The 26286-nt window shown below is 45.1% G+C and overlaps 1 protein-coding gene across 10 annotated transcripts in view; it reads left to right on the top strand.

Annotated features, from left to right (window-relative positions):
- AKAP13 (A-kinase anchoring protein 13) overlaps positions 1–26286 on the top strand; it is a 217491-nt gene that overhangs the window by 117936 nt on the left and 73269 nt on the right. For all 10 annotated transcript variants that reach the window (XM_082768863.1, XM_082768865.1, XM_082768870.1 and 7 more), the window contains one exon: positions 2157–2233. In XM_082768863.1, the coding sequence (XP_082624989.1) occupies positions 2157–2233 (77 nt within the window). The remainder of the gene's footprint in view (positions 1–2156; positions 2234–26286) is intronic.

Here is a 26286-nt window from a genome sequence, read left to right as displayed (position 1 = left end):
ACCCTATTTGAGTTTTACTACTCACCTCATGGTGACGTGCACAGGCGCTTCCTACAGTTTCCTTCCCCTCGTGGAGGAGCAGGGTGAATCGATAATGAACGATGCTAATGACGCTGCACTTGTGGTAAGGTGCTCTGTGCCCTAAAGGCCTGCGGTAATATTATAATACCAGTCTCTAGTTTGGGGTTGTGCTTCTGAGTAGCAGTTTACGAAGAAGTGACAGAGTGCAAAAAATGATCCGCTTGTGTTTCACCCCGAGGGCGACGTGGAAGTGAAGCACCCAAGCCTCAGCACACAAGCCACATGTTCCTGCTGTTTAAAACTCTTGATTTTTATCTAGCCCAACCATAAAATGAAGGTCTGATCCTGCTAGGATTGAGCTGAAATGCTAATTGCTGACCTTAAAGGGAGCAGTGTTCTTGACACACTGTTCGGGACATGAAAATGCCACGAGCACCACCCGGGCTGTGCTTTCAAGGCCATTATCAGGGAGGGGATTGTCATTAGGGTTTCTGCTTCTCAGATGGGGAAGCAGAGACTCAGCCTTAGTAACTCGTTCAGATGCATGGAGGAAATCTCAAGCAGAACTGGGAATCTCCTGATATTCTTCTGATGCCTACAGCAGCGTTTGGCCCATTACTTGTTCCTCTAGGTCTTACACCACCCCGAGTATCGCTGTGCTGCTTGCTTCTGTCCCAGTGCTCCAGCAGTTTCCTTCTTTGGACCAACCTGTCAGCTGCCAGGGCACATTTCTCCCCATCATGGCATTGCTGTGACCCTGAGCAGTTCTCCTTGTGATCCTGATTTCTGCTTTTCCAGTAAATAGGACTTTCAGAAACTTACAGTGTCACCTCAGATTTCTGAGAGTCTGCCACTAGCCGCACACAAACACATCTAACTGAGACAAAATTATGCCGATTTGAGTTAGTAACATGGGGTTATTTTATCAATAGTGCATTGCAGAACCAGATATCCCTAAAGCCCCAAAGTCAACAACAGATTTAATGCTAATGGAAGGCCATTGGCAGCAGTCGCTGCAGCAGTTTTCCAGTTGAGATGGAGGCATCCTCTTGCAAAATCCCCTCCTTGAATGGGAAAATTCGCTGCAAACATGCATCTCCCTTTAGAAGGCGATGACATTCATGGGGTGTTGGGTTTCAGGAGAAATGAGAGTGAGCGGGATTAGAGCAGGGCTTCAGCCCTAACACTCGCCTGCTTTGACCAAGTCTCTGCGCTCCTCCACGCTGGGCTGCGTGGCCATGGCGTGGGCATGGCACTGCCACAAGCCCCTGGGGAAAAATAAATGAGTTTGCTCTAACAAACTGCTTTGCAGACAGTAATCCTGTCATTGAAGCATCATTTTCTTTACATTAATTCCTGGTGTTCATGGGTGTTGTGAGAGCCGTTGGCTTAGGGGAAAAAGATTTTTACGGCTTTGATGTTCATGCCAAGGAAAGGTACACAGAAGGGAACCCCTGGGGGGCGGTGACTGATGAAAGTTTTCATGGTTTTGCTGGGCACAGAAAGCAGCAGGGACAGAGCGTTTGTACCAGAGCAGTGGTGAGGAGGGGGAAATCAGCTGGGGCTTTGTGAAGTCCACCAGACGATGCTTGGCCTTTCTAGTCCTGGGACCAAACCAGCATCCCGAAGGCAGAGCTGAATTTTAGAAATTTATCATTTTGTCAGCACTGAAAATATCAATGGAGAAGGCAAGGCTCATATTCTGCTATCTCTTCGGGTTATGGTAAGAAGAAAAAGAGCAAAAACTTTGATTCTTTAGCTGGAGGGATGGGAGCCAAATGAATACATGGGCAAATACACGCAGATGTGCTCAGCCTCACCTAGAGCCTCCCAGGAGCAGCCCTGCCGCACGTTTCTCCCTGGGCTTGCTGCTGTTTCATAGTTTCCTTCAGCCCAGACACGATAGTTGTTAAAACTAATAACAAACAAGCAGCAAAGTCGGGAATGAAACCAGATGTCGGGAGTAAAATGGACTTGTTGAAGGGGTTTGGTTTTCTTTTTTTTTCTTTTTTCTTTTCTTTTTTTTTTCTTTTTTTTTTTTTTTTTTTGAGACTGGTTTGAATAAACAGAAAAATCTCAGCAGCACTGAGCGAAGTTTGTTTTAAATTGCCTGTGCAAACCTTCTGTTTTCACAGGGAAGTTGGAAATGAAAACTGAAGATGAGGTGGATTTTATGAAAGATCCCAGAGACAGCGCAGCTTGCGAGGAAGCGGTGAGTGTCGTTTGTGCTTTGTTACCTGCTATTTTTAATGTGCTTTTTAAAGAACAGCCACCGCTGCAGGAGACGGCCACCTAAACTGCTGGTTTCCTTCTGCAGCCTTTGCAAGGATGAAAGTTGTCGCTCGTTGTGACGCTTTGTTTCAGCATTTTAAAAATAGTGTGGGCTTTTTTGGTTCTTGCATTTCTAAAACGCTCTGGATTAAGCCACGTTTGGGTTGTGAAATACAGATTGGCCCAAAAGGTTCCTCATGAGACAGCGTTGTACAAAGATGTGTATGAATAAGGTCATTATCCGAACCGAAGTGAGCAGTGAGGAGACGTACAGGGATCAAACAGGAGGGAAAACCCCAAATTCCTCACAGGGGGGAAGCCATAGGAAAGGGCTGAGCCAGAGACCTGAAATGAGTTGTGTTGGTTGTGTTACCATTCCCCCGACCCCTCTGCTTTGCCATTTTTAAGCACCGTCTGCGATAAAAAATGTAAATATTGAGCTCAAAAGGAATGTACTTTTGGTTTAAAACACCCCTACTGTGTTCTGTGCTTTATCAGGAGCTGGGGTTTTTGGTCTCACCTTTCTTAGCTAGATTTGCTTTTGCTCCTGGGTTTTATATATAGTTTCTTGTTCCTGAAAAAAGAGTGTTTTGTAAATGCTAGCTTGCTCGGAGCCTGTGTTCGTGCACGTTGCTGCTGAGCAGCTGTGTTTGTGTGTTAGCTTGCCATTATGAAGCTGTTAAAAGAAAAAAAAAATACTGGGGAGATGAGTTAACATTACAGGGTGGAGCACCAAAAACTTTGCTCATCCCACAGTAAAGCTCTTTAGGCAGAAGAAGAGTCTTGCCAAAGCTTGTAATAAAATCAGGTTTATTTTGTTTTTAACAAGTTAAGGCTTAATTTCTGTAGCTGTTTGCTCAATGAGTTACCCGGGGACTGGAGCTAATAGCTTTTCAAGGTAAAATCTGTACTGTTTGATAAGTAAGTCTTTTGTTACTGGAATGCGTGAGCATTAAGATGCTGATGTTACTTTACTGACCCTTTATTAGAGATCATTTTCACAACTAATGCTTAGGTGCCGTACAGTAAGATATATTTAGAAGGTACGAATTAGGACACTCCCTGTCCTCTTATTATATCAGTTTATTTTCAGCTGCTTGCCTCTCAAACAAGGAAAAAAAAAAGTAAGAAAAAAAGTAAAGAAACATTGAATTTGGCTTCCATTTTGCATGTTTTACAGGCATTTGGAGACTTTGTGTGTGCTTTCTTCTCTTCTTCCTCTCCACCTCCCCACCCCATCAAACACCTCTTTAGAAATCTGGCTTTTCTGTTGCAGGAATGGGAGTGTCAGGGGAATGGAAAGTTTGCTGCAGGACTGACACGGTTTCCTGTTGCTACGTTCAACAGAAACAAAATAACAACTGCACTATATTAAGGCCATTAAAAAAAAAAATATGGTGCAAGGCTTATAAATAGAGCTTAATTCACACATCTAGGTTGAGTAGGGAGCTGGCCAGTGAAAAAGCAATCATGAAAAGTGCATCTCCTGCCCCGTCCTGTCTCTGCTTTATTTAGTGCTGACTTTTTTGTAGCCAGAAGTCTTTCAGGTGCTCATTGCCTTCTCATTACCGAGCCATTTTGTGGTTAGTAAAAGCGGTTTTCTGAACTTGTTGCAAATAGAAGTGTTGTTACTTGCAGCTGGTCAGGAGCTGCAGGTATTCTGCTCTCAGGAACCGGGGAAAAGCTGCCTGGGAACTGCATTAACCCTTGGTTTGTGGCTGAGAGGTTTGCACAACGTTGTTTATTAATACGCAATGTGGAAAGCTGTTTGTACACACAGGCTATTTAAAAAATAAAAATAAAAAATTGGAACCTAACAAGTTCCAGTACTGCTTGTGTAGTGGAATCGGGCAAAATAACAAGAAGATCAAACACACTGGAAAGAGAAGGGGGAAAAATCCTTCTTGTGAGTTGGTTTCCAAAGACTTGGGGGTTATCAGGACCCTTGATGCCAAAAGCGTGCCCCAGTGTTACACGTAGAGGATACACATGCTGGGCCTGAGCGAGGTTCTTGTGCATGTCACGGAAAAGCTGCAGCTGAAAAGTGTTTAGGAAAATAATGGTTTGTAGGGTTGTAAACACTGAAAAGAAAATAATGGAAAAATGGTTTTTCCAATTAAAATGGGTTTTTAAAGTGTCTGTTTGTTAAATCACCAGAATGCTTTCTCAGAGGTTGGATTTATTCAGCTATAGAAATTCTGTACCAACAGTTCCCCCAGTCCCTTTCGTGCTGAGCGAGTGCTTGTCCTGCCGGAGACTCCACCAGTTCTTATTGAGCTCTTTTGGGGAGGGATCTAGAGCAGAGCTGGGGTGACAACTTGATGTGATCTATGAAAATCAGACTTTAGCATTTTTTAAATTGAATAACTTAAGATCCTTGATGTTAATGAGAAATCTGCTTTGACTTTTACATACTGTGATAATTCAAAGTAATTCAGGAATGGAGCTGGGTAGCTTCAACAATATGGAAGTTAAACAGCAACGTGAAATGAGCTGTACCCTGATACACTTTTCTTCTTGTGCTGATGGCAGAAAGCAGTTATGATTCATTACTTGCTAAATCTTTGACTTCATGTAGCAGACTAGATAAAGTTGCACTTCTGGGTTCATCTGATGGCTTCTGTTGTCTAAGCCTGTGGCTGGAAGAAAACAGAAACAGTTCACTGGGAAATGGCCTTCTCTTTGTATTAATTGCATTTAGTTAGATCTTATTGAGTTTAATGTTTCCTAGCTCTGACACATGAATTAGTTTTTAAATGAACATCTGTATTTCCAGAAGTTGCAGCCTACCAGAAAAAAAAACATGTCATTTCAAAATAGCTTCACATAGACCGAAGCTTGAACAAAATTTGCAGTTTCATCTCCCCACTCATCTGAGTACTACAGCAATATATCAGCGAGGTCAGTTTCTGGAGGAAGGCTTGCAGTATTTTCAGTAATGGTTTGGAAGATGGAAGTGTGTTTATAAGACTTTCAGATGACATCAGGATGGGAGGGGTTGCAGGCACTTGGGAGAGCAGGGTTAGAGTTCAAAGTGACCTTAAGAAACCAGAGAGTGCGTCCAGATAAGAGAAGAAGGGGGATGCAAACCGTCTCGCTTGCAGAGAAGAAATCAAAATGCGCATTTACCAAGTCAGGATTGCCGGAGAGTGATGCATAGAAAACAACCGAGGATTTTTAGCGGACCACAAATTAAGCATGAATCATCAGTGAGAGGTGATTGCAAAAGAGTCGGATCTTGTTTTGGGTTACTCTGAAGGAGTGTCATCCATAAGACAGGGAGGTGACTTACTCATGCGTGGTGCTGCGGAGACCTTGTCGGTGTCATCAAATCCAGTTGTGGGTGTCCTGCTCCGAGGCGGATGCAGGCGTGCTGGAAGGTGTCCAGAAGGAAGCAACAAGAAAAGATTAAGGAACGTGAGAAGAGGTTGAAACAACTAATTTTGTTCAGTGTAACAAAAAGAAAACTGTTGTGCAATCCAGCAGGCTTCCAGCATGTAATAGTGGTTATTAAAGTCCTAGATTCCCGTGGCAGCTTAATTTACTGATTTGCTAATTTGCCAGGATGATTGAGGCTGGATATTGAAAAAACTTCCTGTTATCATCATGAAACTGTTGCAAGACCACCTAGGGAGGGTATGAAACCTCCTTCCCTGGAGGAGGGGAGGTTATCCACAAGACAGCTGGGGCAGAGCCTAGTTCTGTTGCTGGCCATTGCTTTTGATTTGTAGGTCCCTAGGTTTTGTGGGTGGTTTTATATTTTTTTCCCCTTTCTTTTCGCTGCAAGGTTCCTGTATGCTTCGTGTGCATGCATTGCATGTGCGTGAGCTTGCTCTGCTTCATTGCCTTCCCTGGCTCTTGTAGAGGGACCTGCGGGGGGGATGGAGACCTGGGGGCAGCAGCTCCTGCCCAGCCCCACATGCTCCTCCCGAGCTCCTGTGCCATGGATTACAGTTGTGCAGCTAAAACGTCTGAGGACCTTCTCTAAAGGCTCCATCCCAGGGTTTCAGGAGCTGAGCGAGGTTTTCCCTGTGCCTACCTGGTGGAGGTAGAAAGAGGCAATGGGATGGACTGGGGTGGCAGAGGGCTTACGGGTGGCAGAGACCCGCACAGGAGGGAGGTGTCGGGATGGGCAGTGAGTGTGAAGGATCCCAAGGTCTGGCTCTCCCCCAGCTCTGTCTCTTGTCCCTGGTGTCAGCAGATAAGTGGAGACAGTCGCAGACAAGGTGTCCGGTGTCACCCCCTCTAGTGGCTGCTGCTCAGAGAGGAGAGCCTGGTGCTGGAGAGAAGATAGGAGATGCTTCGTGGCTCAGAAACGCTGCTTCCTTCCAGGGTCAGAGTCCTGCAGGCTCTGCTTTAGATTTAGATTTACTTTCTGAGGAAGTAATTTCTTTAACAACCTGCTCACAGTGAGGAAACACCAAAATTTTGGTGTTGGTGTGCACCGAAGCCAGCTTGCTCCACGTGTGTGCGTACAGCTCTCCATACCGTGTGATTGTCCACGATCGCGTGATCGCATTTTCCAAAGGCTCTGCAGAAAAGCTCGGGAAGCCTCCCAACGGCATGGGGAATTTCAGACCGAGTGGCTGAAGTGTCAGAAACAAATCAAACCAGGGTGCCGTGGTGGAAAGTGCAGCCCTAACAATAGGCTGTGTCCCAGCCCTGCCTCTTTAAAATCACTTGTGTAACTCTCTCTTTGTAAATATTGTACTGTAACTAGAGTAAACATGGAAAAACCCAGCCAAAAAGGAGCCTGCCCGAAGCCTGGCATCGGTGCTGAAGGGTGACACACGACTGCACCGGTCAGGGCTTTGGGCTGCCCACCCGTAGGGCCCTTTCTCACACCCACTGGCATCCTGTGCGTGCCCCTGGGCGCTCCCAGCAGAGGCTGGAGAGGGCTGGGAGGAAATAGTGTCAGATGCTCGGCCCCTGCTGCATTCATGGCTCTGCAGAAGAGCTCGCCCGTTGCTGCGGGCTGCTTCTGGTGTCTGCTCCGCGCGTCGCTGTGTAAGCTGTTGAGTCCGTGGCACATGCTGTGGAGAGCTAGAAAAAAAGCAGGGGGAGGAAAAAAAGCAATTCAAACCAGCCTGGGATTATTGTTGGCCTTTTGCTATTACTCATGCTTTGAAATCTGCAGCAGGAAGGCATTTATACAACCATTGTGGCAGCTTTTTTGTCCTACACTGAGTTTCTCTGGGAGCTGCAACTGCGACTCCTTTTTCTCCTGAATGCTGCTAATCCACAGCTCGAGACAGTTGCTTCCGAGTTCAGGCGCAGGATTCACGGATGTTAGTGAGAAAAGCAGGGAGGCAGACGACGAGCCAAATCCCCGACTCGGTGCAGAGATGCAGCTCTCAGCTTTGGCTTGCAGCGGGGTAGATGAACGCGCTGTGGCCGTGGGGCTCCTGGGGATGGAAGCAATATGGAGATGGTGAGGTTCTTCTCTTCCCTGACACCTTGCCCTTCGGTCACTGCAGGGTCTCCATTATTTCACAAGTGTGAAAAAAAAAACCACAAACAGAGCTAAAGATCCCTATCACAGAAAATCCTGGTTTTGGAGTATGAATTTTTTATGCAGTCATGAAGGTACGGATACATAAAATAATGGATGTCTAAGACACTTGCCATGGCAAAGTAACGCTGGCACTGAATATTGTGCCATGAGGAGGAAAATACTGTGCTGGTTTTGAACAGCTCAGTCTCCTGATTCGTATGGATTCTTTTATTTGTGTTTGAAATCTCTTAAAGTTTTGTGGTGTAACTGTTGTATGGTAGACATGGCAACCACACACCAAATTCCTAGTCTAAATATAGAGGGAATTAAGAAGATAACATAGGGAACCAAATGTGGACTTTTCAATGGAAACTGCATTTTTAGGACAAATGGGTACCTTGGTGTATGGCGTCACTGGGTTTTTACCCTTCTGAACGAACCTACCCTGCTCCAGTGCTGATATTTTGGAGGTTGGAGTTGGCATCCTACAATGCAGAGAAGCCAGCACGTACATTTTTCTGTAGACTTAACCTTTTTGCAGTTCACTGGTACTTACAGTGCCTGAGAGGAAAACCTTCCTTGCCAAGAATCGTTAATACAAGAAATAGGTTTTTAATTCTATTATCGTGCATTTCTTCTGGGGTCTGGCAAGGAGTTAAGGTCTGGTGCTTCAGTTCTTTTGCCATCCTCTCCTAGTAGCTGTCCCTCGTGGCAAGTTTGCTAGGTGTAGCTCTTTGGGATTTGGGAAAGCTTTCTGTGGTAGTTTGTGCCAAATCCAGCAAGTGCCCTGTGAGATGAATGACAGCAAGAAGCGAGAAGTGACACGTGGAGGGAGAAAGCCCCTGGGGACCGCTGGGGCTGAGCTGCTGGAGGCCACTGTGGTTCTTCTTCCACTGCCTCAACCCAAGTGTTTGGGTGGCCTTGGACTAACCACATGCATGGGACAGGGATTCCTTCCAACATTTTGCTCTGATGGAGGAGCCATATGTGCAATGTGGGCTTAGAAGATGCGGCTAAGCAAGTTGAGGCTGTAGGAACGACAGTGCAGGCTTTGAGGGCTGAAGATAGTTAATTTTTTGAGTAACATGCTGTAGGAAAGAGTGAGCGCTCCATTGTTTGAAGTTTTCCATCAAGAACTGGATGTCCTACCGAGCGATAAGCTCTAAATGATCTGCCAACCCAGGCTGGCTGGCCTGCTATAACTGGAGGCTCGTATGGGCTCACGTGCTTTCTGCTGTCGTTAGGATCCCTCTTAGAAGATGAAGCCTAGCAGTGCAGCGAAAGGAACAGCAGTCTGAGAGAAGAGCAGGGCTCTTGGCCACAGATGGAGGTTTACAGTCCCCAGCACTCCCCAGGCACAGCATTTTTGACTGAATCTTCCAGCAAAGGTTGAAAACAATGGTGCGAAGAAGAAAAGGGTAAAGGACAAAGGAGAGAGAATTGTATTCGAAGCTAGAGTGCTGATTAGAAAGAATACTCCTTCTGTTAAGTATTTCCATTCATGCAGTGTGAATCGTTATGAAAACGTATTTGGCTTTTCACCCAGCACGGTTAAAACTCTTTCCATGGAAACATGGAATCAAAACACAATTAGCTTTGCAGTAGTTGCACAGATTCCCCTGTCTGTTATCGTTTGCAGTCTTTTTTCCCCCACCCTTTGTAGGTGGGTCATCTTCTCTCATATTCTTTTCAAGCAGAGGTGGAAATCTCAGATTCTTTTCCTCCAGCACCTCTGCTGTTACTGCTTTGTATCATGTGTACGTCTTGGTGAGGCCCTGAGTGGCTCGGCTGTGTCGCAGGCTGCTGTTCAAACACCAGATGAAATACAAGCCCCAGTGATACCAAATGTTTGTCTTTCCATGCAGCGTCCTTGCTTGTGTCAAGCAGATTCACTGCTCTCTGGCTTTGTCGGCGACGTCTTTCCTGCTGCTTTCTGCCTCGTCTACAGGCGTGGTCTACGTGTGCTCCATGGTGCAGAGTGATTTAGCAGCGATGGAGAGGGCTTTAAGCTTGGGGCTGTGAAACAGGAATAGATGGCAAGTGGATGATTAGAATATCTTGGGTCTATACAGAAGTGCTGGTATCCAAGCATAGGATACCTAAAATGAAAGCACTTCCCTGGTATGGAAGGAACTGGGCTTGGCTGAGCAGAGTCAGAGTGTGAAACCCCAAAGACAGAGCGGTGCGTTTGTGTCATGTCTGGCCATAGCCAGCCACAGCTGGCCTTACTGTCAGGGCAGCAAACTCACCAAAGCTTTCAAGGAAAGGAAACTTGAATTTTGGCAGAATACTTGTAGTTGTCATCAGTCACACGGAAGAAGAGGTGATGCCTTCAAGTGCAGATGCTGTGAAAAGAAAGTATTTGCAGTAGCAACTTCTTTGTCAAGACCCCGGAGCAGGTGGGTGTTGGGGATGAGACGAGAGGTCCTCGCTGCCGTTCACCTCCTTCCATCACCAGTTTGTTGTTTTTACTACTGTGGGCTGTATTTTGCACTTCTGCTTTGGAATAACCCCAACGTGGAGGCTGGAACAAGAATGTGACAGGGTTTTGCAATAGTTTAATAAAATATACTTTATCAGCTGTATTGGAATTAGCAGAGAGGAACAAATTCTAAACCAGGCTTTCCTCTGCATTTGCTCTCTTGCAGCTAACAAGGTTCTTGTCCTTCCACCTTCTCGTTCTGCTTCATTTATGGATTAAATTTATACCTATACAAGCATGTATTTGATGTCACCATCCTTTTGATTTTCTCTTAAGCACTAGTGAACTTAACTACCCCCTCCCTTCTCGCATACTGCGTTTATCGTCTTAGTGCCAGCAATGTACTCAGCGAAAATGAAGGCAGTAATGTGCCCAAGAAGCTAGTCCAACAGATAGAGCCAATATTTCTGGGTTATCTTGTTTGCTTTCTCTTCTGTTTGTGCTGCTAAAGTCAGAGTAATTGTTGCTAGCTTGTACTTAACCTGAGTTAACACCGCTCTCGTTTCAGATCTGGAAGAGGACTGATGCTTGGCTTATGATTGTGTCAGCCTAGTTAGATAATGCTTCTGCCTTGATTTATACCCTGATACTCTGACAGCCACAGTAATGGTAGTTTCACCTTATTTATGCACTTAGTTATGTGGGGACATATTCCCCATGCAGGAAGCACAGCACCTTTGTCAAATACCATGTGCCTCCCTGTCCTGAAGCATTTCCACCGTCTGTGCTGCCATGGGAGCACTAACGCCCGTCTGCAAGTACCTTGGCACTAGGGCTGCCCAGCTCATTGACCAGCTGAATGCCTTCCCCCTTCCTTAACATCGCCTTCCAGCTGGTGAGATAAGAGGCAGGAACGTGAAGCCTCGCCCTTGCTAACTCATTAGTCTGAGCCCTGGTACTGAGTCTGCTTAGCATCAAGCGACTTGTTTTTCTTCTGTCTGAGACTGTACTTACCTCCATAAATCACAAGCAGATCATAATCCTAACTTACTTGACACTGAACTTTTGCTTAGTTTCTTAACACAGCTGGACGCACTGAATGCCCAAAAGTGGTTGGGAGGCCTTTTGTTTCCAAAATACACATTTTCAAAGGCTGGAGGTGCAGTTCTCATGTTGGTTTCAATCCGAGGTCTTGTTCTTGGGAATTTAGAAATCTCTTCTGCCTCTCCAAACTGTTACCTGGCAGATTGCAGTGATTCTTACCAAAGACATGGACACGGGTGGGGTGATAAAGTCTGCTGAAATAACTGATGTGCTTCTTGGTATACTGTTTCACCATGTATTTACATACATGTATGTCTAAGATACAATAGTTATTTAACTCTCTGGCTATAACATGGAGGAGGAGGTGGATGTGTCTTAACTTCAAATGCCTGTATGTAAGGGGTGAGCAAAGAGCAGTAATGCATCTTCTTGAGCCTTTTAAGAGAGCAGGAGTTTACACCATTTCCAAATATTCCCACCTGTAGATGCCAGAAGGGAGCTGTATGCTATAAAGACTGGGGTTCTGTGGTATTAAAAAGGGAAGGGGAAAGAGGATGCTGAAAAAAAAAACAAAAAACAAACAACAAACAACCAATTCAGTCCTTGGTTTTGATAAATTGGGGTGCTTTTGCCTATGGTTGACCAAGGTGTCTGCAAAAATGCCCTGGGTGCCCTCACTCATGGTGGCTTTGGACAGGCTCTCCTGGCTTGTTCCTGCCCACGGTGGGGCTGGCAGTAGGGCTGTAGCTGGCATGGTGGGAGCAGTGCCTTCATTTTGGGTTGCAGTCCTTTTCTTCCTTTCTGCATAGTCTGAAAGGGGCTTTAGGGTGTTTTGCAAATGATGGTTTTAACTGCATTTTGGGGATTCATGGAGAGAAGCCTTTAAAGGCTGTTTGTTAATAGCCAGATATCTGGGGACAGTGTTAGATTTGCTTGTCGAGGCTTGTTTATTACTTGTTTTCTGTCTTTGGGAAGCTGAGGTTTACTTCTTATGTCAGAAATGATGCAAAAGGCACCCAGAACAGTGTACATGAATCCTCTGTCTTTGTTATAAATCTGAGTATATAGACTAAATAAATAACTTCTTTCTGGGCTCGAAATCCTTACAGTACACCAGACAACAAAAATTTGCGTTTTGGAGTAGCTCCTAGAATTCTTTAATGCTGAAATATCTCCTCTGCTTGAGAACCTGGGGCTCTCCCTCCTGTAGATAAGCGATGGCTGTTTGAACTGGCTTTGCTTCTGGCTGTCCTTTTGGGCAGAGGTTGGCATAACTCAGCCTATACCAACCGGGACGCTAGGAGTGCGTGGCAGCAAAATACGAAGTTTTGAAGGTAAGGCTAAACAAGTACTCTCTTTGTTAAACGAACAAGGGGGGGAAAGTCTGTGCTCTCAGGATTGCCTTTGTCGACTCTCAGCCGTTTGAATCTACACTGAGAAATGATTTTCAGAGTGATTTAGAAGCTTCTTAAGCTGTTTTCTTCTCTTTCCAGAAAACAGAATTTTATATAGAAACATACCGTTTTATATAGAAACATACTGCGAAAGTAGCAGTTGAATTAAATGTTTAAAAATAGGATATTTCGGTTTGTTTTAGATTTTTTTTAGGTAAGCATTCATCTCCCAAGGAAAGTACATTCTGTTTTTATGCATGTCTTCGTATGAGCAATGTGTGTTCCCTGACTGGTGCGCAGTGCTGCCTGGCGCACTGAATACCTTTTGGCAGGTTGGCTCTTAAAATATATTGTGTGTTATCTTCTACGGAGGATGCCGGTAAATGTCTGGATCCCATACTGATTTAGCAGAAGGGGAGGCAGAACAAATCTGGGTTTTATTGCGGAGCACTGCTGGAAGTGGAAGGGGAGCCAAGGAGATGGGCAGCAGCGCATGCTGAAGGTGTGGGTTTAGCTCCCTGGTGCAGGGCAGAAAGCAGCTATAGGATAGGGGATTTGGGGCCAATATTTAGGTAAATAAGTGCAATCATGCAGATTTGCATTTGGGAGTTAAATTTCCTTTATTTCATGTTTGAGGCTGGTGACCAGGAACAGACCCGTGTATCTTTCTAACTCTGGACGCATTCTGACTTTTCTTGCCCCAAACTCCCAGGGGAGGGGAGAGAACGGGGCACTGACTGCAGCCACTAAACAGAGACAAAAGTCAGGAAAGGAGCCCAGCTAATATTTTCTTCCAGTCTTACCGACTGACCTAGCCAAAAAAAGCATAAAATAACAACAGCTGTTGAAAAAGTCTAAACCGTTTGCCTGTACCAACAGATGTTTCTATAAGCCATTGATTTTTAGGTTGTCCTGGCTTAAATACAGTACGGGATGAAAAGGGTCAAAAGGGTAAAATACATCTAGGAGAGATTTCTCTACTTATGAGAACTTTATAAGCTGTCAGTGAAGCTGTAAACAAAGTTACACTAAAATATATAATATCTTTTAGTTTAAGTTGTGTCTTTTTTGCTTGTTACTGGCTGCTTCGGTTAACAAAGAAAATATTTTTCTTTCAATAGCTTTCAGATCTTTTGCTGGGTATTTTTTCTTATGCGTCTGCATTAAATAAGCCCATTTAACAAAACCTGATCCTCTTATAAACATGGAATAATGACAGTATCCCACATATGGCTTTCATTAATTTTTGCATGTTTTGAAGTTGCCTTTTTTTCTCCTGAAGGCTAACTTCAGAAACAGCGGAGATTAATGCTACATAATAGCCAAAATGACTAGCTGAGCAGTCAGCAGTTCTAACTTTGGATAGAAGGGGTTTCTAGTTAAAATTCTTTAACCATTTCGTACTAGAGAGTTCATTTTTTCTGTGCAGAGCAATGCTGCATAATCTGGCCTCCTCCCAGTTGCAGTTACTGGTTTGCATCGATTGAGCGGGCATCAGCCCTGCTGGTTATCTGCAAGCTTTTTGCTTCTAAGTCTGTAAATGTTTTGGATTGTGGCCTTCTGAGAGCTGCGGAACACTTCACCCTTTTTTTTTTTCCCAGGAAAACAGGCCCAACCCTTTCTGTGCTGTTGCTGGTGAGGATTTCAGGTGATCTGTTTTATTCCAGAGCAAGCTGCCCAGTTATCTGCAGCACCACAACCTTGGCATCTCTGGAGGCAACCCCGGTCTATAGGATACACAGGGCACCCAAATATAAGGAACGCTGTTGTTTGACATTTTAGTCCCTAGTTATTGCCCATTGCATTAGGTTTATTTATTTATCTGTTGATGAAAGCTATTAAATGTATGGAAGCACAGATCTTCTGACAGGCAGGGAATAAGAGAGGGGAGCACAAAACCCCAATAACTAAAGTTTTCCTGTACCACCTGTATTGACCTGACATTCCCAGTGCTTGCTGGGCACTCCCTACCTTTATTTGAGAAGAGAGAAATAGCAGGGTTCAGATACATTATTCCCTTTAGGAATTATACCTGCAACAGCAAATGTTGCTGTAAAGGGGTCTTTGACAAGCCAGTAGAAGAAATGTAGCAGATGTTAGTTTATAACCGAATAAATATTGTATTATTTTTCTGGAACGATGTCAGTAGTTGAGAAAATTCCTCACTAATGACTATGTTTCAACATATTTGGCTGCTAACTATACCTGTGTTTTAAGTCCTGAAATTCCTTTAGGAGCATTTTCTAAAGTTGGGTTAAAAGGGAGAACATACCTAGGATGTGCTGCTGCAGCTGTGCTTTTGATGGTGTCTGAACAGAGCAGGCTTTTCTTCATGGACCCGGTGACTCCTTACCCCTGCATATCCATCTTCAGACCAGAGAGATAAAAGTGGGGTAAAAATTTGTAAAACAGGTTTCTTCCGCAGGGTTAACATTCTTTCCTGGGCTTGTGCTGTAAAGACATGTTTGTTTAATATTCTTTACAGAGGACTACCAGGGAAACGGATAAAACAGTGAGCAAATTAATACTCATGTGGTCCTAAAACAGACCTCCCAGGCAGGAGTTGGAACCCAAATGCCTCCTCTCAACGTTTGCGTTGGATTTTATTTCAAGTTTCCAAACACATGGGGAGAGGGTATGAAAATATTGGTTGGATGGAAGCGTAGGTAGGAGAGGGAGCTGCAGTGTCTGTTATTGCTGGGGAGAGAGAGGGTCCCGGCTGCAGCCAGAGCATCTCAGTTACCGGTCAGGTCTGAGCTCCTCCTTCCCACAAAGCAAACAGAAAAGTTGGAAGGGCAAAACAAATCCCACAGTGTCTTCTAGCCCCTGCCTGCAGCAGCAGCCAAATGAAAAACTGACCTGGAAATATGGTGGGTACCTTCATACCGAGCTCTGCTTTCCCACCGCTGTCTCTACCAGGTTGTTAGTTACAAGATGAAAGAACAGATAACCTTTTCCTTTTTCATGGAGTACCCAGCCCAGACAATACATGGATCGTGTGGGCTTCCCAGGGCTGAATCCGAGAGACTTCAATTAAAAGGGAAAGAAACAACAGAAAGAAAGGAAAAAAAAAAGGGGGGGAAGCTGAATCATTTTCTGGCATGATTATTCATTTGAATGACCCTTCGTTGCTTTTCAATTAGATTACCATGCCTTAAACTGGAGCCATAAAAGAATGGTAAAAGTTGAATAATTTCCTCAGCTAAAGATGTGTCATTTTTACATTGTCTGTTAATTTTACTCACCGATACCGTACGTCATTTTTGTTGGGCTTTATCCGCCAATTCATCTGTGTAATCTGCTATCCTGTCTCCGTTTTTAGCTCTAAATGCACAGCTCTTTAGATAGAAGCACCCAGCAGGCGTATCCTTGACCCGATCCCTTGTTAGGGCGAGGCTGGGGCAGTGCCTGCCTGCCCCTGTGCCATGCCTACAGCAGCGGGCATCGAGCCCTTCTCTGGGAAGCTGATGTGGTGTTTCCTGCACTCGCCAAATACCAGGCAGTCTGTTTTCCTGAGCAAAACTCATCCTAACCTTAAACCGCAAGGCTTCGCTCTTTCTGGAATTTATTATTATGATAGAAAGGAGCACGTTTTTGTTGGTGTGAGTCAGTCCTTTCAAGTACCATGGGTTTATCCCAGGGATGTTGGAATATACTTTTTTATCATGCAGGTTATGAAAATGAAAAATTCCTTTGAGTTTTGAATTTGTCAGCTTTATAGGTAATGAAACATCCCATTCTTCCCACATTTGAGGCAAATTTACTCTAACTCCTCTGTAGGGTGAGTTACCAGACTTTGCTTGTTTGGGTATCAAGGATTGAGCAGGCCTTCAAGTATTTGGTGGATGGCCTGTTCAAACCAATTTGAAGTGACTTGCATAATGTTTACAGTGGCTTGAAAACTCCTATAAGTATACAATTTACTATTTTAAACACATTTGTTTACACCATTACCTTTACAGATGCCAGAAATCATAGTCCTGCCTTCAGAGCTTCAGAGGCTGGAATCCCCAGAACCTTGCATCACGACCAGCACTGCTGAGAGCTGCAGGGGTCTTTGTATCTGGGGGTTCCCCATTGGAACCAAATCCTGTAATAACTCTGTTTTCTGTTATTTGTTTTCTTTTAGCTGACTTTTTGTAGGTATTTCCAGGGACTAAACCCCTAAGCCACAAATTCTCATTTTGGAGTGGGTTTGGTGATAGTGGGCCATGCACTGGGCTGCTGGGGTGGCAGCAAAGATAATTTCTCATTGTGAGAGTGTACAGTTCGCACGTTAGTTACCCAGAACTGAAAAACATGCAGCAAAATTGAAGCTGAACTAATGCAAGCAGCGGAGGAGATTGACATTACTGCTGACAACCACTAGGGCTCATGCTCCGGTGGGACATTGCAGGGCTGCAGGGGCACGGCTTCGTTTTGGGAGGCTGGTTTGCAGCTGCAGGTCATAATTCAGGTGCTTCCTGACAACCTTTTGGGGTTCCCTGCTTGTCCACTCGTGTTTTCACTTCCTTGTTTTCAGGATTCTGAAATTCACAGGGAAATACAAAATGTCCAGGGTTTGACAGTGAGAAGTATTTCTCTCAACGCTTGTAACAACCTGTATAAAGATCTGTTGCATTGTCCAAGATCCCACAGCACTTCAGCCAGCCAGACATCTCCATTTGCAGTTATTTTTGGTAAAGACAGAACTATATGTTTGAAACTGATGTCAGATCAGCTGAGAGGTTGCTAATCTCATGCGTGGGATGTGTTTCTCCTGTAACCATTTGGGAGCAATAAGATGGGCAGTTTACTTCCTCTGAAAGGATGTTCAGGCATGCTCCGTGGCAGACAAAAGCCTCGGCATTTTTCTGAAGGTTGTTTGCACAATAGAAATTCCTGAGAAATGTGCACCAAGTCTCTGAGAAATATTAGAAAAGTGAAGGTCAGGAAATGGCTGAAGGTCTCTCAAGGTGTTTTTGTATTTTCTCAAACCACGCGCTCCGTGTATCCATATGTCTGACAGCTTTCCAAGTCCTCCTCATTCCTTCTTCGTGGCTCTTAAACTGTTTATTAGACAGCTCTGTCTTTGAGCTTGAACACAGGCTGCAGCTGTATGATGGTTTGTTTGGATACAGAATTCAGCTCGGTTGTGTTCTCCCAACGTATGGTGTGGTGAGATGTCCCTCTCCAGACCTTAGTGTGAAGATCTGAACGATTTAAGAGGAGAAAGCTGTAGGAGAGTCAGAACTGCCTACCTTGGAGAATCAGACTTGTTTTGGTGCTACAGATTTGCCCAAGCATTTTTTTGGGGGGGCTACTGTAGCAGCACAGGACTTGCCATGGAGAGGATCTGTGTGATGGCTGATTGCCGGTGACCATCCTCATCTCTCTCCCTGCCTCTTCTTCCTCATAGACGAGTCCAAAATCACAGCTGTCCTTTAGGGTCTACCCAATGAAGCAGATGCTGCTTGGTGTGGCAAAGGTGGGTCGTGCTGCACCGATGGGGAGACAGCCCTGGACCAAAATGTCACCGCAGCGATGCAAATGGGCAGGCTGGGCAGGAGCGGGTTTTTCAACCCTCCTCTGTGTCTTGCAATCCCTTTGCAAGAATGAGAAGTGCAATATTTAACTTAATCTTTACCAAAGTCTGTGGCGTGGGTGCTCACTGGCACTCAGCAGCTGCCTGCTCACCTTCAAAACCCATGCTGGAGCATCCGCCTGGGTTTCTGCTCGGGCGGGTGCTGCCCCGCTGCCCGGCAGACACAATGGATGTGCGTTCCCATCCAGACTGGATGCTCTCCTCTTACAGTCTTTGCAGTATTAGAGTGCAGATTTCCTTTGCCTTATTTAGTTTTGGAAAAAAAGGGGTTTGTTTTGTCTATCCGTGCAAGTGCCAGAAACAGAATTTTTAAATCACTTTCCAAAAAGCTGATTTCTTTTAAGAAAAGAGCAATTTAAATTGTAATTATTCTCTTTTTCTGTCTGACAAATTTATTATCTCCTGCGTTTAGTGCCCAAAAGTGGGTTTTGACTTGCTTAAGAGAGGGAGAATTTTTTCCTTTCATGTGCTGCTCCATTAGTTCCTATCAGGGCCGCAGTTTAAAATGTTAATATGCCTCAGTATTTCTGCAGATTGCATCATTTTCAGTGTTTCATAACTATATGGCAAAAGTAATTCGAAACAGATAACAATAGTGCTGTCTGTTTCAGAATAACCATGATTTCCTTGTCATTAAGAGGTCTGTTAGCGGGGAGAGGAGGAGGAGTTTTATCTGGACGAGTTACAGATCATATGGTGCAATTGAGTGCCTTTTTTTTTTTTCTTTTTCTTTTCCTTCCCTTGAAATCCGCAGCACTGGACTTTGGTTTGGATATGAAACGATTGGATAGTTTCAAACTCCTGTCTGCACAGAGCGGCTCAGCGCTTCCAGATGGTTTCAATAAGGAGCCCAGAACTGTCGCATCAGCAGCCGATGGCCCGGCTGCTGCTCGCGCCTCCTCTCCATTTTGAGTAACTCGCAGAAAAAGGGAGCGGAAAGAATTATTTACTTGTTGGAGGTTTTTTTTTGGTTTTTTTTTTGTTTTTTTTTTTAATCTTTATCTCCTGATTGTCTGGTGCATTGTGTTTCTGAGCCTACATTGTGTGTAAACATGCATATGGCATTCAGGAGATAGCTTAAATAGTTGGCCAAAAGGGACTGGAAACCTTTGTTCTGCTTCGTCCAGGCTCAGCCTGTGTTCTGCGTCCCCTCTGCGTTCCCGGCTGTCCATACAGCAGCATGTAAGGCAGGGTTTCTAGCCTGGAACAATGCAGCAAAAGCCCCACCTAACGTGGGAAGGGAGGGATGGTCTCCCAAGTGGGAGTGTGTCTGGCACATTATCTGCTATTTGTTTATATTATGGTGGTGGTGTTTTTTTCTTTTCTTTTTTTTTTCTTTTTTTTTTTTTCCTTTTCTTTCCCCCAGCAGTAAGTCTGGAAATTAAGATGAGATGGACTTCGGGTGTCTGTAGTCGTCACTGGCCTCCTGATCTTGGCTGTGAGTCAGGAACATAACCACAGAAAAAAACTCTTGGAACAAATTAGGGATTTGGAAGCTTAAATTTGAAAAGAGAGGAGAGGGAAGGGGATTTATTTTACTGGTGTATTTGGGTTTTTGTTGATCGTTTCTCTCTGTGGCTGAAGGTGTAGAGGAGTCCAAACAGATCAGCTGGCACTAGCCTCTTAATCTTCACCGGATCAAAACACGGTAATTAGGGAGGGAGGCAGGTCACCCTGAGTCACAGGCCGGGCATGGGCGCGCACCACGTCCTGGGAGTCGCCCTGCCCGGCAGCTCCCCCGGCCAGCGCTCGCCACCCGCCTGCACCGTGCACCTCCAGTTGCTGCTCCCTTCTGCCCCATGACAGCCTGCGCTGGGTTTCCTGTGGCTTTGGGCCACACAAAAGTGCTCCTGCAGAGCTCAGGAAAACTGTCCTCCTCTTTTTAACTTCCTGCTGTGAAGCAGCTCTCCTAGTGCGTCTCCCCCACCTCCTTTGGCTAGAGACATTTCTCATTTCTCCTTACCTTTAGGAAGGGTAAGTGTGCGTGCAGCCGCCACGGACTGAGTGGTGATGCTGCTACAGGCCTGGCTTCTCTCAGCATCCCCGTGGAAGATGCCCTGTGGCAGTCAGCAGTGATGCTCAATGGCAATCTCCTCTTCAAGGCAGGCATCTCTTGAGCCCCATGAGCTGGACGTTTCCTTCTGGTTGTCCCAAGGTTGAAAGGTGAAGTGCCTTATCTGACAGAGCTGTGCGGTTGTCATTCAGATGAATCTTGGCCAGTGGATGAGAAGGGGCTGTATATCCAAGCAGCCATCGTTGGAGTGATCTGGAAACAAATTTAAACAGCTGTGCTGGTTTAAAAAATAAAAATAAAAAAGTTGCTACATAATGAAACATTAGAGCATCATTAAGGCACAGCGACTGCTGCACATTCCTCTACCTGACCTAAATTCACACGCTTTGTTTATAGGCTCCTGTCTTGTAAATTTAGATTTGAGGAAATCCCTGCCTTTTATGGTAGCGTTCGAGGGGCTGGAATGCTGTCACAGCCACTTCTGATTCCTCATCTTGACGGGCACATGATTGCTGGGATTCATTACTTGTGGAGAAAACTGGTGGCTCCAGAAAGTCCCCAAAGCACTACCACATTTCGTGTGTCCTAATACTGAAAGCAGAAGCTCTGCTCCTTCCTGAGGAGAACAGAGTCAGCGGCGGAGCGCTCGAGCTGGGGGTTGTTGCTGTAGGAGAGGCTTAGCGAGGAGATCCTCCCAGTTCAGTGTGGTAGAGATGAAGCTTTGGGTTGTGAGGGAGAGCCTGGAGCCTCACGAAATTGGGGCGGGATGCCTCGCGTTGACTAGGTAAGAGCCCTTCATGGGGAGGAGGTGACCTGCTGGGAGCCCCCAGCCTTCTCCAGCCCCTGAGGACCTCCTCACAGCGCGGTGCCCAGCGGGTGGTGGCCGGTCACCTCGCCACCGCGCCGAGCTGGCTGAGGAAGCGAACTCCCTTCTCAGCTTGCTTCCTGAGCCTGCTAGATCTGGAGGGTGATGATGTTTTTGTATAATCTGATTGTACAGATTGGCGGTGTCAGAACCAGCGTAGCTCAAAACGGTGCTGACCATTTCTGTGAACTCTTGCTCCTCAGCCCTCTACCAGAGGTGCGTCCGTGTGCCAGCTCCCGAGTTACACACGGGCTGGCTGCTGGTGACATGGTCGGGTGACTGGGTGGCGACCGAAAGAGAGGAGCTCCAGTGCGATGGGATTTCTAGGTTTAGGCCTCCTTGGGAAAAATTTCCTTGCATTGCCATGCCAAAACCTCATTTTTATCTGTCGGGAGGATGCGGGCCTGTGGCACCTCTGCCAGAGTTTGAGGCGGTGGTTGCAGAGTGCCTTGCGCGGCCTGGGGCCGTTCCCTGAGGGGCTGGATGAAAACACTCCGCAGCCCCCAAGGAAGCTTCATGAGCGCAAAAGGTGCTCCCCAGGCGTTGATTAGGGTGGCTTTTTGAGATCTGCAATTAAATGGTGGCTTGATAACGCCGTTTCCGATGTCTTTGTCACCTGCTTTGTGGCACAGGTTTAACAATTCCTGCATTTCCAGCTTTCTGCCCCAAACAAGCAGCGTTTGCTCAGTGCAAACTCCTGCACTCAAATCCAACCACAGAGCACCCCCCTCTTCCCCTTTTCTTTTCTCTTTTTCTCTTTCCTCTTTTCTTTTTATTTTTTTTATTTTTTTTTAACTGCCCCCATTCTCTTCTGAATCGGTGAATGAGAGAATGTCTAAAGCCAGGGAAGTATGGAAAGATTTTCTCCCTGGAGAGGTCAGGGTGGGGTGGAAAGTGGAGGGGGCTGCGAGGGGGCAGTTTGAAAACAGGAAACCATGTGGCAGCGTGCACGCAGGGCCCAGATGATGTGAATGAGCTATTGAGAGATGGGGAGAGACTCACTGCCTTGCTCGGCATTAGAAAGACTGAGAAAACTGTGGGGTTTTTTGTTTTAAAGAAAAAAAAAAAGTTCGGCCTTTCAGATTAGAATAAATGAGAGAAAATTGTATTTTTTCTGAGAGCGAGGTACTGAAATCTAGTGCTTGTCTTAGTGCTGCAAACATTTAGAAACAAAAATGTAAATGTCTGATTTCCTTTTTTTTTTTGGTGTGTGTGTGTGCACTGATTGAATCATAAGTTTCCATTCCTGTTTTGGGGAAGTGCCGAGCCTGAAGTTGTCTGTCTGTCATTCACCTGGCCCCAGGGGAGAGGGAAGAGCAGTCATTCTCCCTCTCCTCGCCACCCCGAAAACACGTACCTTTGCTTCTTAGTCTCTTTGGACCAAGCAAACACACCGAGAGCCTGAAGCTGGCGGTGGAAGAAGCTGCTGAAGGAAAACTGCTGCTTTTTCTTCCCCACCTCCCTCCTTTTTTTTTTTTTTTTCCTCTCTCTCTGAAGAGATGAATCATGTTCCCAAAACTGCAAAGAAATTTTCAAAGCTGGGAGAACACTGGTGCAGTACTAAAAAGGCAAGTAGTGACGTCCAGCTCAAACCAGGAGGGGAGTGGCTTTATTTCATTATTTTCTTTCCTTTTGCCCTGTGCTGTCATTAGAAATTTAAACTTAACGCAAAACCGAGCCCTTCTGTCTGGTGAACGGTAGACTGGCTCAAAAAGAGGAAAGTACCTTTTTTATTCTTTCTTTCACGTCCTTGTGCACTGAAAGAGAGATCACGTTGGTGACAGTATTTACTTTGGATACGGTGATCGCCTTTTTTTTTTCTTCTTCTTTTTTTTTTTTTTTTTTTTCTTCTGAATCAGACACGTCGTGGCTGAGCCTACCTTCTTTTTTCCCCTCTCGGAGCGTCCCTGTTGCACCCGTCTGGCTTTTGTTCTTTGCTCTGTCAGGATTTTCATTCTGGTGCTTTTTGGATATCCAAGTTGCCTGGAAAACTTTTCATTATTAATATAACAGGAAGGCTGATACCATTCTTAGCAGCTACAAAAAAATAATAGCAATCATATACGTAGAAAGCTCTCTCGAAGTACCTTTTGTTTGCTATAAGTTCCTGCGTCGCCTGCATAAGCAAATCTGTTCCAAGAAGACTTTATCAGCCGGTCGCAGCTCTGGGATTTTCGTTTTCCTGTTAAGAGGCTCGGACAGGCAGGCGTGCTTCGGAGGGCAAGGAGACGCGGGGACTCCTCCGAGCACGCGTGCGAGCGGTCGGGAGCGCGCAGCACCGCGGTCACTCTGGAGTTCATGGTGGGCTCTGCTTCGCCTCTGCTCGCGGCCGTGTGGACAAAATGTACGAACGCCACAAGAGGCGGTACAGCCTGTGCGACATTTCCAAGGTGGACAGGACTGTAGATGTGGTGTTGCTAAAGGTATGGTGCTTGTTTATGTCTGGTAACTTGTTCCCTCCTCGAGCGCGGCCCGCGGAGCCCCGAGCTGGGCGCTGTGGGGAGGGGGATCAGGTGGAAGGGCTCGCACCCTTCGGGATGCGGACGGGTTTGTGGTGACGCTTGGCATGAAGTGCCTCGGTATTATCTCGTAAGCAAATGATCCACTGCGGCATGCAAGCACGCTTCTGGAGAGCACTCTCTGGCCATCTTCCCTGTCCCCCTGTCTGCTGCCCCTAAGCACTCGCATCACGATTTGTAAACTTCATGCATCATAGGTGTTTTTCTGTGCCTTTCAGTCAAGGCTTTTCATTTCCAGTGGTCGCTTTTGGGGTTGAAATGTCCTGTCATGTCACCCCCTCAATGTATTCTGCCAAAAAAAAAAGCGTGGCAGATCCTCCTTTGCCTCTGGCTTTTGTTTATATTTGAAGGGTGTAGCTGTTGATCTTACTGTTTGGGTGGGAAATTTGACTGAAGATTGGTCAGACCAAGACCTTGGCTAATTGCCCCAGCGTTCCTCTAATCTAAAATTAGCATGTGCTCCACCAAATGGCACAGTGGCAGTCTGGGAATGTCCTGTCTCCCTAACAGCTTTGTGGAGCTTCAGCAGTTTCCTGGCAAAGTGGATGGAAATCGGAAAGCAGCCAGAGGCACTGCAAAACACAGACAGCCTGAGATATCTTAACTCCTGGATGAGCATTTCCTTTCCCCCTCTCTTTCTCTCTCTGTTTTCTTTTCTTAGCAGAGGCGGTGGGTTTCTGCATGATTGTGGGACTTCCTTTTTTATGGTTTTCGCTTCATGGCTTTGTGTCAAGGTTGAGACAAAAACCTCGAAGATGGCAAATATTTTTATTTTCAGATGATTCTGGTTCTACTTCATATGCACTAAAATTAACCAAACACTTGTTAGGTTAACTTGCAGTGTTTAGGAATGAAAGTGTTCATTTAGGTTTAGGTTTTGCTTTTGGTTTTTGCTTATTTATTTTTTTTCTTTCATTGAATGTGTCCTTTTTTGTGTGACACCAAGCAAAAATAACCATAACCTGTTTTCTGTATGAACTTGATCTCGTTGAGTATTTTTTGGACTTTTATCTAAATGATATTAGTTGCAGATTGAATCCCATGGGTTTCAATCTCCAGGTGACCCCATGAGTCATTCAAAAAACACAGACATACTGTACACACACTGCTTGTGTGAAATGTCCGTTTAATGGTACTTGGGAAAAGAACTGGTACCTCTGACAACCTTGGTTGCTAATGTAAAAAGCAAAACCTTTTTTTTTTTTTTTTTTTTTTTTTTAATTCATAAAGAATATCTGGATGCCTGGGTTGAAATGTAACTCGCTGTAATTATCTGACTTCAGTATTTCTGATGTCATCAGTTCCCTAAATTAGTTTTTGTTCAGCAAAGCTTAGATTTTATAACAAAGTATGGCTCTCGTTAGTTCCCACTAGTATTTTCCTAATTGAGTTTCAAAACTGTGGGTTATGCTGTCTGTTCCTTCAAGTGACTCAGTGTCCATATATGTGTGCATGTGTGCACGCAGTGCTGCTCCCAACATGGGCTGTAAAGAGTGCAAATGTTTAAAATAGGAGGGTGCTAGTGACAGCTGTGTTATAAGCAGCTTAGTCTTGATATTCAGTCAGTCCTGATGCTTTAGCTGGTTTCTATAACATAGCCAGTAGATTAAATTAAATTTTGATGATCCAGGGATCTAAGCCAGCACTAGACTGCGTCAGTGGCAGATCATCTCTTGACGTTAATGGGAGCTGGATCAGACCCTTAACAAGCGAGCTGGATTTTTTTTGTTGGGATTTTTTTTTTGTTTGTTGGCTGGTTGGTTATGTTTTTAATTAAAATATTGAAATAAAACTGTACCTTTTGCAGGTCACTATATTTTAGTATGTAAGAGGGTTTCTTAGGCGTTAAATATTGAATAGCAAATAAACATCCATACAACAGAACCAAATAGGACCCAGGAATAATATTTGGTCTGAATGAAGTTGCAACAAGAAACCTGCTAAGCACCCAGCAGCTTTCAGTTTGGCCAGTGACTGACTTGTACAAGGTGTCTTTTCTTTGGGTCATAGGTGAATACGTTCTTTGCTTCATTTTAAGATGGGGAACTCAGTAATCATGATATAGGAAAGAAAAACAGCTGGTGGAGAAAGCAACTGGAACAAGTTGTGAACAAAGAAGATCATCTGTCATTTCGGCTGCCATGTGTTTATAGATGGTATTTTATTTGCATTGATTGCAACTGTTCTCAGATAAAGTTGCAGAAGACTTTTGGTTCCTACTGATTACTTTGTGATGCACATGTCTTCTGAGGTATCGCTGTGCTGGGGCTAAAATTTTCCATGTTTAGATTGTGCCTGAAGAAGTGGTTTGTGAAGTTACGTAAAAAACCTCAGCAATTCTGGGGGCTGATGCACACAGTTATTTTTTACTTTAACATGGTTTCCTCCTCCTCCCCGCATACAAAAGCAAAAGTCAGTGGGTAAAGCTGCATCCTTAGCTCATTGTTGGAGGTAGGACTTCATCTGTGCAGTAGCTCTTTTTGCTGCTGCATCAGGGTAAATGTGATGTGCTTGGTTACCAACCACAGTGGCTTTTGCCCCTGTACAGGAAACCCTGTTTGATGCAGACATGGCGTAGAAATTTCACATCATCTTCCCTGCTGAGCTCGTAGCAGAGGAAGGAGAAGGTGTGGGTCAAGTGGGATATCTGTCTGTCTG

The sequence above is a fragment of the Aythya marila genome (genome assembly GCF_965140915.1).
Source record: "Aythya marila genome assembly, chromosome: 11".
NCBI classification, from domain to species: Eukaryota; Metazoa; Chordata; class Aves; order Anseriformes; family Anatidae; genus Aythya; species Aythya marila.
The sequence above is the reverse complement of the archived record's forward strand: the minus strand, read 5'-3'. Positions and strand labels throughout refer to the sequence as shown.